Raw genomic sequence first — 13,533 nt, 5'->3', positions numbered from 1 at the left:
TTACTATAAGAGCAGACAAGGGATGTGCCATGAATATAATAAAGACATAGACGGACTAGCGCTCGCATGGAATTATGTTATACGACTGAAATTTATCCTTTGTTTTTAATATTTTCTTTTTTATTTCTTAACCTTTCAAATTTCAGACAGCTGGACTTCTTCAAACCACTTTTTTTTTTCAAATGTATAACCTCACACCGCCGAGGCTCTGATTGAGAAACAGCAATGCAGGAGAAGCTCCTTGTTACAGCTGTGATATCCTCGGCGGCAGATGTAACAATTACAGGAAGTGAAATGAAATTTCCCCGACAAATTTATTTCCTGATTTGCTTGTTATCTCTGCTAAGCCGCATCATTATCAGCCCCTATTCCAAAAATACCAGACACAGTGTGCGGCGCCTGAACCCTTACAGCTGGCCAGCTGGAGATCACGGTGCCCTTTACATTGGCTCCGAAAATCAGCTTCTCTGGTGGCATTTGGCCACAAAAAGCTAAAATGACCCATGATTTGTCAGGAGCGTTTTTGCTCAGCACAGAAAGATGTGGATATAGATTTTTACTCTCAGGGGTTCTGGACTTTTTTCTTTTTTTTTGGACTGTACATCCCATCATTGTGGCAGTTTTATCAGCTTAGTGTCCATCACCCGGTCTGCTTTAGGTTCCAGTCTCTATTTTTTATTCGTATTAAAGGAGCAGATTAGAAAATCAGTTTATTGTGTTTTCCTCACGGCGTGTGATCTTCACATTTATCATCTCCATACCGTGACGTCCGTATTTATGTAATTTCCTGTTTGAGAGTCCTGTCGGCCTGCCGTTGTAATATCAATCCCCTGCAAGAAAAAGAGAAACCAAACCTATCTGTGATGCATAACTGAGGACAGCATCTTCTTAAGGTGGAGCGATTTCTGATGGCATGTTGGGCTTCCAGCGCTTCTCCGCAATCACGCTCCCATTGAGGGGAGGTCTTTTATCCGGGGCCTTTTCACAGAAACCTTTCAGAAGGAGAAATAAAAAGGGATGTGAAGGGAGAACGCTGGGGTGAGGGGGGGTGGGGGTACTTCTGTAGCCCTGAGCGCTCGTCTCCGAATCCTGACTGTGAATAAGCACGCTCCTGATGAAGAGGGCAGATGCTGAAAGAGAGTATGTGAAGACGTGCGTGTGTGTGTGTGTGTGTGTGTGTGCGTGCGTGTGAAACAAGAGTAAAGAATGCACTTATTCGCTCTCCTATTATATGTGTTCACTGCGTAACATGTCAGCTACTTTCTGCAGGCCCCCCTATATTCTAACCGCAGTGAGTCTCATTAGCGTTGAAGCGTGATGCTCCTTCATAGGACAGTATTGCACACTTTGAGTACAGTAGATCGCAGTACAGTGTAGTACTGTGATCCATCCCTGATCGCAGTACTCTGCTGAGCAGGCTGAGCCCATGGATAGAGGGTGTTTGCTGGCAGTGCAGGGGGAGGGGGCGTTCGGCGAGGACTACCAGGTGTTTGTATCTGATGGGCGGGCGCTCGGCCAGGTGTTGGTGCTGGGACATATGGAGCCTGCGCCAGGAGGTAAGCAGGGATCCATCTCGCTTGAAATTCAATGCCAATCAATTCTTTTTGAAAGTAGAAGAAATCTGTTTTGTTGCATAAAAGCTCCATCAGTGCCCAGGGTTTGTGCAGACTCCAAATGGGAGGAACTAAGTGGGGGTTTTTTTTTTCAGAGGATGGAAATTTCATCTTTTTTCATCAGGCTTGTTTTTTTTTCATCAGTTTTTTGCTTTGTGTAGCATTTATCTTAAACAAACATCCAGCAAGCTTTGTTGCTTCTCATAAATCATTTAGACCTACTTTGTCTGCCAAGTAGAGCCTCAGAGAACATTTCACACAACAGTATGAAACCGTTTCGGCTCCTGGTTTGCCTCAATACGTGCCCCTTTTCTGTCTCTGTCAATACCGTGTGTTTGTGTTAATATGTTGTTGTTTGTGCTCTGGCAGAACACCCATCCATGATATGATGCTCATTTGACGTCCGTGAGAACAGTTTCAGTAATGGCGGATGTAGAGATTCGCGGCGATGACTGACCATCGCAGCTGATGGATGATGGGAAATTGGATGTATATCTTGCAGATTTTTATCCCTTTTCAACTTGTTTTTGTGCTCTTTTTTTTTTTTTTTTTTTTTAAAAACCAGGCTTGTACAGGGAGTCTAATTAGCCTGCAGCCAATTCAAAAATGTTCAGCAGACTTTGGAGCGAAGAAGAAAAACACTTGAGTAAAGTGTGCTAAACTGAGCTCTTGTGTATCCTTCCTTCCACCACCATAACGATGAATGGAGAAAGTTTCATTAGCGCACGGAAGGAGACAAAATGTCATGAACAAATGTCACTGCTGGGGCAAAAAAAAAAAAAAAAACACACCTAGAATTTAAGATAATAAAGAGTGAGGATGAAGAAATGGTCTTGGTGAGCTTTTATTAAATGAACCCAGAGGAAAAGTAATTCTGCAGAAAGGTCAAATGCACACACCAGGAGTGACAAAGAGAACCGAGTGCACTCGGGTTATAAAATGATTAAGAAAAGAAAGGAGTATTACAGCTAAGTCTGGTGTTATAACCTGTCTTAACAGTCACCTCCTCTGCCTGATCAGCATCAGCATCAGCTTCACTCCTCTTAATGATCAGAATATTCATATATGTGAACAAAGCTCACTCATATAGCACATAACACATAACATATTTTCAACATATTGTGCGCACATACACACACACACACACACACACACATACACACACACACACGACAATACGACAGTAATGACTTCCATCTTGGCAATCAAATGATGTTAATTAGTTCTGGCGGTATAGCGTTCTCAATCAGGAGAGATTCTCTGCAGCTCCGAGTTGAGACGAAAAGGATCCGGTGTGTGTGTGTGTGTGTGTGTGTGTGTGTGTGACAGGCCTGATTATTTAGATGCTGATTATGACAATTAGAAATTATTAATCCTGAATATTTATTAGCATCTATTTATTTGATTGTAATTAATGTATCTGAAAAAGGTTGATGCGAGAGGATGCACCCCGACAGACGAAAATGAGGTTCCTCATATTAACATATTGGCCTCATCTGACATTTAGGTGACTTTAAATGATAAAATTTCAACTTGCATGAAGGAAATGATGCAAAGGCGGGATTTATTTTCTGGAAAAATCTGATTCCTGGAAAAGATTTGAGAGGAATTAGACAATAAATGTGTCAATTCTCTGTCAGACATCATCTGGATGACAGACTGAGAAATGTCCCTTTGTAGGAAAAACAAAAGGGAAGCAAGGCAGAGCGAAATGAAAGAGTGATGTGTTTCTGCTGGTGACAGCAGAGAGAGAGGGAGGGAGAGGGATTGGGAACCAGTGGGAGGGATGGCAGCGGTGTGTATGATTGAGATAAGTGACACATGGATGGGGGAGCCTCTCCCACACATCGGGATCCCGGTGATACCTCCCACTGGAACGGAGGAGCGTGCTGCAGTTTTCTTTTGTCACGCAAGGACACGTGAAGGACACGGAGAGAGGAGGTCGGTGGCAGAGAGCGTCCCGACTGAGCTTTCTCTGCTCTCCCATTCTCCAGCATAAAAACAAATGTCACAAAGCAGGATGGGAAAAATAACGCTGACACAAAAAAACCAAAAAAACCTCACTTTACAACAGTTTTTTACAATAAATTCTGCCTTATGAAATAATGGATGATGTGGTTGCTGGTAAATAAAATTTTGGGATGAATCGAAGCTACTTCTGTTATATTAATCTTTTTTTTTAGAATGAGGACCTTCCTCTACTTTTAAAATAGAAGGTGTAGTGAGGGTGGAAATTACCTCCATGCAGACTCTTTAGTTTTTGAAGTGATTAAAAAAAAAAAAAAAAAAAGACTGAAATCTGTTTGATTTTTAGATCTGTAAAAACCTTAATGACGGATGAAGGAAATGGATATTCTTTCTAAAAGTAGTGATGTTTGCAACAATATGCCAGTATCATTGCTTAAAAGTGTTCACCACCTTTGTTCATCCTAATTGTTCTGAAATAAATCGACCCCGATTCTTTGTCCATCTTTTTACGACATGCAGACCGATGTTTTTCATTCATTTAAATCCCGGCACATTAAAAACTAAAGCGCTAAAACAGACTGTTTAACAAGTTTAAACCCGTTTTTAAAATTATATGACGTCTGTATTTGTTAGCGGGAGCTGGTTATGTTTTACTAGGCGAGTGGGGGGGGGTGGGGTGGATGTGCGGAGATGTGATGAAGACATTCAAGCTCTGTTACTCAGTAAATCTGTTTTATCAGTTCCTCGCTGCAGATTGGATGGAAGTTTTAAATTTTTTCAAGTCATTAATGACTGATGCCATACAGATAATACAACCTCCTTATTCATACACCATTGCTTGTCCTCTAGCACCACCAAAGTTGAAGATTTAGTGTAGACGACACCTCGGCTTTATTCTCTGCTGCAGAACATGTTCTGGTCCCGTCCCCCCGTCCCCTTCTCACCATCCTCCTCCTCCTCTTCCTCATCCGAACAAATCTGGGTCAGACTTTGCGTGACGGACAGTCTGCCATTATCACCACTCAGACACACAAAAGGCCAAGAGTTGGAAAGTGCTGGGAGGGGGTGAAGAGGGAGGGTTTGATTGGGGGGGGGGGGTGACAGAGTGATTTCGTCCTGCACTCCTCCTGGCATGGCAACAGGATTGAACGTTTACCCCCCCCCACCACCACCACCACCACCACCACGGGTGTCTGATGCTGCTTGCCTTTGACATGTTCACACTTTGCATCCAAGGAAGTAGAGGAGAAGACACACACACACACACACACACACACACACACACACACACACACACACACACACACACACACACACACTGAGCTCACACTCCACCAGACAAGTGAGTAAGGTGACGAATGCGAGATGTCTGGGTTTTCTTTCCTGTTGGACTCTTGGAGCCGGGTCTTGGGGCTCTAGCCTCTCATTTGTCTCAGTCCTCCGACTGTAAGGTTCACTGCATGGGGCGTCATCATGGTGATGCTGAGACGGCAAGGGCAGGCGCCCCCCTTTCTATTTCTGGACTGCAGACAGATGACAGGGGTCGGGGTCCAGACGAAGCCCTGCCTCTAACCGATATTCTCCTCTTCATCCTTTGCAGTTATTAATCCTTTTAAATCAATTTCACCTGTCACACATTCACATTTACAAATTGCTCTTTTAATTATTTTTTATTTTTTAAAAAAAAATTCCGTTAAAGGTCTTATGTTTTACTCTTCCTCCTGCATGCTCTCTGGTTTATTTCTAGTTTTGCACGATGATGTGCAAAACTAGAAAGGACAAATACAGTTTAGAAGCTTTCCTGTGATCTGAAGAACTGGATTTGAATATGTAGGATTTTAGACCTCCAGGTGAAAACACAGCTTCCTAAGCAGCAATACCTTCCATCCAAGACTGGTAATCAGATCTCCTGTTTGATATTCAGTCAGATGAACAAGCCTATCAGGGAGCAGCTCGGTCCCATGGTGACCAATTGGGTTTGTGGAGACTGTCTGCATTAGAGAGGTGGGTTAACTGGGATAGATGACGATGTCTGAGTCCATAAAATCCTTCTTGCTCAAGGTAGAAGGCGATGAACCTTGAAAGCTGCTTTAGATTTGCTCACATTAAAGTGTCGTGATACCAGGAAAGCACAAAAAAAACAAAAAACAACCATCTTTCGCTAATATATTCTGGTTCCGTAGGGATTTAGTGTGAGTCATGATTTCTTCTTGTCTTATTGTCTGCTTTAAATAGACAAAAACATTTCAGGATCTGCTCCGCATGATATCTACTGTTAAAAGCACTGCAGAGTTCATTTACAAATGTTTCTAGGGCCATTGCTTTTTATTAAGTCCAATACTATTTATAACACACACAAAAAGCAGTTTCCTACTGAACTGTCCTGACTCACTATGAAGGTTTTGGGCTTGTGCAAATGATTTCCTCGATTCCAGGCTTAGACTATGGCTGAAGCAGGGTTTTAGGTAAAGGCTGGGAACTCCTCTTTGAGGCTTAACGTAATAAATCCACACATTTCCCTCGACAGAGGCCAGGAATTACGGGTTTTGTACTCACCTGTTAACAGGGGAGGGAAGAGCTCACTTTCTTTTCCTTTATGGTTCTGTCATAAGAGGTTGTCAGGCTTCATGTGTGCATGTGCTGCTTTAAACAGTTGTGTTCATTTTTATTTAAGGATTAAATCATTAGAATCGGTGTTGGGTCTGGTTGCTGTTCATTTGGAACTGAAATGGAAGCTGTAAAAATCACACAATAGTTCTTTACAGCTAAAATGGTCTCCCAGTTATAGCTGTGATGTGTTTTTGTGTGCATGTGTGTGTGTGTGTGTGTGTGTGTGTGTGTGTGTGTCACTGATTGTATATATACATTTACAAACATGGAACAGTTTCTTCCCTCCTGGATAATTGCTGCACTGAGAACTAATGTTTGAACAGGGAGTCTCCAACCTGACCTTTTCTTACTCAGTCGTGACTCCGCTGCTTCATCTCGGACTTACTGCCAGTATCGATTCCACATTTTATATCGAATACGTTCCTCATCCTCATGCAAATGGAGACCTAAGATGTAAAAAAACAACATGGGAATCTCCACCTATCAATTAATTTGCAGTTTTCTACAGCCTGGCACTTCTAACAAATAAACAACTTGACAGAAATATTATTAATAATGCTTAGCTTTGAACCTTATTGGGTCTAATAGCCTGGCCTCTCCAGGGTGTGGGCATAATATCAAGGTCAGTGAACCTTTCCTTCAACCTCAACTCTATTCTGTGATATGGCAGCCATTAAAGACTCCGTAAAGGCTTTTGGTGTAAGATGCACACAATTTTCCCCAAGGGGGCATCGCTGTGTTTTGTATTTAGTCCATTTTGTCACATGAAAATATGCAACACGACAATTTTATCAATTATTAATTGCAACTGATGCCGTGCTCCGCGCTGAGGCTTTGCAGAATTCTCCGGCGTACGGTTGTACTCGCAGGCAGCAAGTTAATTTAATCATAGATCAGGGCTTTTGTTGATTCAGACAACAAATTTGGGTCATGCAATATTAAATTCATTTAAAGTCATCTCGTGGCCAAATCAGAATTTTTCTGAACAAGTGCTTTGCTTCCATAGCGCTACGCTTTTGCAGATGCACTATTTGGTGGTTGCCTGGATGGTTTGATGCAGAGCCAGGAATGAAGAACCCAAATTACATTTCATCAAGAGCCCCCAGAAGACCCAGGGCTGTGTTGTTCAGCAGAGCATAAACCCTCCAATAACCTCCATAAAACACTAATTTCTGGCCTCATAAGCTGTAGAATCGTGAACACAACTGGTGGTTGAGCTTTCAACTGTGTGTTTGTGCATTTAAACACCAGCAGACATTCAGAGTTTGTTCAAAAGTTGTTCAACCTGGTGGCGAGTCTCTTTTGACTTGGACTGCTGCTCTGGCGTTGTAAACTTCAGTTTTTTTTATGGGGCCCAATGCACACTGAAACAAGAGATAAAATCGTAGCACTACCTTCACTCCTCACTGTCCTTGGTCCTACTGAAAGTGAAATAAAACTACCTTATGAGGCAAATATTTTAATTTAAACAGGTTAACTGTTTTAATCAGCGATTAAATTTCATTTTGAGTATCATAAATGAGTCGGAAGGCAGAGCGCTTCGCCGCGTTATTAACGTGACATCTCCAGCGCCGGAGAGCAGATAGAGATCCGTAGCTGTCCACAACCACTGACCGCCTGCAGAAACAAACTGACCACCAAATCATTTCCTTCAGCATCGACTTAATTTAACTTGTTAGACACTGCAGCGTGTGAAAAAAGTCACGACAAGTCTTTGAATGCGTGTTTGCCTTGAAGGGATGAGTTATAAGTCTGTGTCTGTGCTGATGTCTGTGAGCATCATGCTAACATTTAGAAAACGCGTCTAGGCGATGGACCTCTGGACTTGCTGTACAATAACCTCGATGCTCTCTAATATGACATTTCACACTTTCCCAGATAAAGCATCTCATTAGCGCTGATATTTCAATGTACCGTTTGATACAGATGTCTGTAACTGCAGCCAATTAGTGGAATCATTAGTGATGCCATCTTTTCTCAGCACACAGATTATCTAAATCAACATCTGCTCAGACAAAGACTGAACAAAAAAACTTTACTTTTACAATATAAAAATCTCTTCTGGTGCCATCTTGTTTGGGGAGTCCTTGTTTCTTGTTTTTTTGTTTTTTTTTCTCCTAACAAGGACGTCTGGATTTGTACTGATAAGGTTGAGCAGAAAAGTTAAAAAGATTTTCTTTTTTCTGAAGCCGGAAAGCCTCTTAAATAAGAAGAGATCCTCATTTGCTCTTCTGGAAATTAATACCATAAGGCAGCAAATAGAAAATCAATGTGTAGGCAAAAGCCAGGGTGTATTTGTTGAAGTATGACATTATAAAAGAGCTGGAGATGGTAGATGGAGGGCGTCGCATCAGCACATATACTCACAAACAAAGGCATTGGTTTGTGTGTATTAAAATTCCTGCTGTCACCATCACCTCTTCTGAATGTGATGATTGCCCTAGCAGAGAATGTTAAGACACAGAGGAGCACAAATTAACATCTGAAAAAGAAGGAGTGACGGAATCTCGCCATGACGGTGATGGAGCCTAGAGTGCAGTACAGCGTAGCCAATAACCGATCAATATGTCACACAGTCCTGCCCGGCATCTTGTTGAAAGACCGGCCTTACTCCTTTCAGATATCCTTCAGACCCGACTGATTCTTTGTGTTCTCCGCTGCTGAATACTAATTTGTCTACTTTGCCAGGGGCTCATGCAAACTGTCTAAGAGTCTCTAAAAAGCTGTTTAGGACGTCAAAGAGTGCTGTGCTCCAGTTTTTGGTTATTTTATTTTTTTTAATCATGCTAATTTGAGTGGAGGTATTTTTTTTTTGTCATTTGTGCACTAAAATCTGCATAATTAATAGTTTGTTAATTCTTTTTCAGCATTTTTGACACAGTTGTCAATGTAACTTTCTCAGTGAAGTTAGTTTTGTGCCTTGTGGCATCCAGCAAAGAAGAAGACTGAATGAATATCAATATCAGGGGATAAATAAGAGCATCCTGCCTGAGAACGTAAGACCAAAAAAAAGTCCCCAGAAAAAGGGGGTAGTCAAGCATTTAGCTCCTGTTCTGAAGGATGAAGACTTGACCTCTTCGTCGCAGAGCTGGGCGATCACTAGGGGTGGAGGATTGATGGATAGACCTTGAGAGGGCAGCCTCACAGAGCTGCTGACGTAGTAAAGCCACATGATTAATATAAAACCCGTCTATGTCTGGAACCCTTTGAAACAATAGTGCTATTGGATTCCCCCCCCCCCTTTATTGAGAAAATGAGGCTCTTTTTTTTCTCTACGCGGCATATTTATTGTTCATTTTGGAATCACATCCAGGAAGTTATTAGTGTTTATTTTACAGTTAAAACCCCCCCCAAAAAAAACAGCAAGCAATTTATAAAGAAATCACACTAAACTCTGAATATATTGTTTTTAAGGTTTTATTTGCGGTGCAAACTCTCTTTGATTTAACAGTTTGTTTTTCACTCACTTAAAGTAACTCCAGTGCATAATCAGCAGCTCATTAGTATTTTCATCCCCGTTCTCTCCCTCTGTTGGTGCAGAACTTTTTTTTTTTCACTACCTCAAAAGAACTTTGTGTGGTGGTAGTGGTGGTGAGTCCTTGAGCAATGGAATATGTTGTGTTTAGACATGAAAAGGAAGCGGAAATCTGCATAAAATGTGCAAATCTGAAATAATATTGATAGTTTTTGGTGAATATTGTTAAAACTACCCTAAATACATTGTGTGTTTCTATACTTTTGAATGTCACGATTGGTCTGTAGCGTCCTCTGATGTCTGTCAGACCCACAAGCTCCTTCTCAGACAGCGACTTTCTGAATCTCCTAACAGCTGCTGTTTGTGTGGATATCAGTAATAACAACAATACTGATAAAGACTTTTTTTTTTCCACCATTGGTTTTTAATAACAGCCACCGGTGATTGGCAGCAGCTGAATGTCTTCTTTCGAAGGAGAAGCTGTTGGGACTTGTCCAGTGAGATTAGAATAAACCGACAGCACTGTGATTCACATGCGGCCTCATGTCGTAATATTTTACAAAGCTAACATCCCAACACGCTTCTGAAGTCTGTTTCTGATTCCTGGCGGACCGATGGTGTTTAACGTTAATGTTATTATCCTGCGCTAACGCTGCAGCGATAGCAGACTCTCGCCCACGCGGCGGATGATTGTTAGCTTTGAAAAAGAATTTGGAACACAAAAAAAAGTTGTTCTCGTCGCAGCTCTCGGCACGGTCGACTCGTTGATGGAATGTCTGACTCGTGTCGTTTGTCACAAGGTGCAGCAGGCGGGGGGCTGAGGGGGCTCCCGATCACATTAAACTGAGTTATAGCACCCCCTATAACATTGGATTACTGCAGTGTGGCCCACAGTGGCGTCGACAACACCTCTACGGCATCCTTTGAGAGGCAATGAGGGAAGGGAGGGCGGGTATGAACCTGAGATGCTGTCAAGGATGAAAAGGGATTTAAAAAAAAAAAAAGAGATTGCGGGAAAATATGTTGGAGTCGACATGGAGGAGTCCTCGGCTTACGGACGCAATGTGGCGTCAGGGGGTCATACCCAAGGCCACACAGCGATGGTGTTGGGTACAGGAGTGTATGGCTTAAGTTGAAGGTTGTTGGAGGTCATGGATGTTCATTCTGTTGCCCTGCCTTCAAGAAGAAGAAGAAAAAAATAACCGTCTGGAAACCCATTTGAGCTTCTCTGTATTTTGTGCACTGCCTTCACTCCATGTCGGCTCAGTCAGAGATGGATTGCACCAAAGTATTTCTACACTTTTTCTTTTATAATTGTCAGCTCCTCACATATAAACCTAAGGTGAGGCAGTTTGACCAGGTTGCAGTGAATGGAAGGAAAAAGCTAGACGTTTCTGTTTAACGGCTTCTTATGTCGTATAACACTATCGATAGTTGCAGTAAAGACGAGTTCGGAGTTCGTCCTCATGACTCTGACACACACTTGACTGTGTGTCAGGAAAGATTACCTAAACAACACTCAAGTGGTCTTAAATGAGACGATCCGGGCAGGCCTTTCTATCCTTTGCCTTTAGTATCATAATTATCTTGCAGCAATTTACTCAGCAGATTCATTCATCCTCTCTGACTCGGCTCTCCTAACTCCTCTTCCCCGTTCACTTCCTGTCTAGCTCTTCGTCCATTTTGTCAGTGTCTGCATTTTCTAATACCGGCTCTTATCGCCTCGACGTTTCCTTCAGGCTTTTTTCTTATCTCTTGAAAAGCTCTGCCTGGCGGGGGAGAGAATTGTCCCGCTTGAACAAAACAGGGCATAATGAGACAGGTGTTCAGCCACCTTTTCACACAATGTTCTATCGCTTTTTTTAGGGGGGGGACAGGCTGTAGATCTGGTCCGAAAAAAAGGTCGCACTTTATTTTGCTGTGTTGTCATCGCGATCTTTCGTTCCCTCCATCGTCCTGTCGGTCTCTCGTCTCGGGACGCTCCGTTTGAAGACGGGCAGCACAGAGGTTGCTGAACCGGAACAAGGCAGCTTTAATTAGCTACTGTGTGACACCGATTCTAGGCAACACGCTGATCTGGCCCAAAGCTAGACACCCATCACCCTCCCCTCTCCTATTTCATGCCGTCTTTGGCTCCATTTAATGCCTACTTAAGCTGCCTTAACTTTATCCCCAATATCTGGATTTGAGACCTTTGTTGGACTGACAGTTGAGTCGGAAACGTAAAATCGAACGCCTGGATGTGATGTTTGAAGTGGGCAATATTGACTTTTCGAAGCTATTGAATATTAGCTTTACTGCATACTGTTGAAAAATTCAGTTTAATGTATCTACAGCATCTGGATGTTTTATCAGATTTCTCAGATTATCATGTGATTATACTAGAATTGGAACTTTTTCATCTTGGTTTCCTTCCTTCCATGTGCTCCAGTGTCTTCCCACCACCAAAAACACACTGTACAGGTAAACTGGGGAATGTTGAACCCCCACCTCCCACCAAGACCCCCCCCCCCATGACCCTGCACTAAATACGCAGTTACAGAAATGAATGAATGAATAACAATAAATAATCTGTTTGGTGTTGCTTGGAAGGAACTCAGATTAAGAAAGCTGGTGTGAAAAATCCCTTCTCTTGGGTTTGCGCATTGAGCGAGTCACAAATGTGACTCATTAGCCATTTTTGCACAATGATTACACAATAATTCAGTGACAAAGACCCTTTTGTATGCAATCCTCTTTTATTTACTGGTGACACTGCCTTTTCATGCTATTTTTGGTTGCACATTAGAGTTCTGCTATCTAAACAGGTGTATAGAAGAAGGCTTTGTAAGTCGCTGCCTATCCCTAAAACCCTGACATAATTCCATGTCATCAGACTAACCTACATTGTCTGCGATGGGTAATTATATATCTTCCGAGGATAGTTGCACAGGTTTCTTTCTAACCTCATGTAATTTGCACAGCGTCCTCCAAGCACAAAACGATTTCAAGGCAGAGGAAACGCGAGAGGAAAAGGTGTCAAGCAGAGGCCCGGTGGTAGGGAAGAAAGCAATTGCAAGGAGATAGTAATGGAAAGATGCGGCCCTGCGATAAGTGAGGCTCTGGTTAAGAGAAGAGATAGTTTTAAGAATGGACAGGAAACCGGGCGGGACAGAAGGAGGGCAGATAGGGAGGTGGGCGGATGTTAAAAAGAGCAAAGAGCTGAATAAACATGGCGATGATTGAACGTGATTGGGGGGGGGGGAGTGGCAAAGACGGAGCCTGTTTTTCCAGATGCCTTCCTTTTTAAAGATAAGTGGGGAAACAGGATCAGTGATCCTCTCCTGGGACGTGTTCATAGGAAGAGGAAGAGGAAATGGGGGAATTGGAAGTGGGGCCAAACGTGGGGCAAGTGGATTTCTGCAGGAACACAACCAGAATAGAACAAGAATGAATGTTAAATAGCTGCAAGTAGATGGACAATATATCGCATCCTTTGTCCCACGACCAATTATGGTCCGTAATGGCGGCATCATTTATTTGCTGATGGAGCATAATTGCACGTCAAAGGGTTTGACTAGTGGTAACTGAGCTGATAAATCCCAGATGATTTATTACGGCTACGCAGCCACACACACACACACACACACATAAACACACTGGATCATTTAGTGTTGACAAAAAGAAGTTATCCTATCTGCTTGCCAAATCACAACCACCACCCCCCCCCCCCCCCGACACCCCCTTCTGCTGGAACATTAAATAAACCTGTGGAGATGCAAATGCAATTACAGCACCCTTGCTTTGTACACAAATCAGAATAATTAAAGGGTCAAAGAGGACACAGTCAGCCATTAACATCTCATCTTTATGTGTTTGAAGGTGCTA

The 13,533-nt window shown here is 42.6% G+C and overlaps 1 protein-coding gene across 1 annotated transcript in view; it reads left to right on the top strand.

Moving 5' to 3' along the window:
• The first annotated feature begins 1,426 nt into the window (after positions 1-1,426).
• srcin1a (SRC kinase signaling inhibitor 1a) overlaps positions 1,427-13,533 on the top strand; it is a 67,882-nt gene continuing 55,775 nt past the window's right edge. Inside the window, exon 1 of the mRNA XM_068336318.1 lies at positions 1,427-1,556. Coding sequence (XP_068192419.1) covers positions 1,427-1,556 — 130 coding nt within the window. The remainder of the gene's footprint in view (positions 1,557-13,533) is intronic.

The sequence above is a fragment of the Antennarius striatus genome, chromosome 16 (assembly GCF_040054535.1).
Source record: "Antennarius striatus isolate MH-2024 chromosome 16, ASM4005453v1, whole genome shotgun sequence".
NCBI classification, from domain to species: domain Eukaryota; kingdom Metazoa; phylum Chordata; class Actinopteri; order Lophiiformes; family Antennariidae; genus Antennarius; species Antennarius striatus.
The sequence above is the reverse complement of the archived record's forward strand: the minus strand, read 5'-3'. Positions and strand labels throughout refer to the sequence as shown.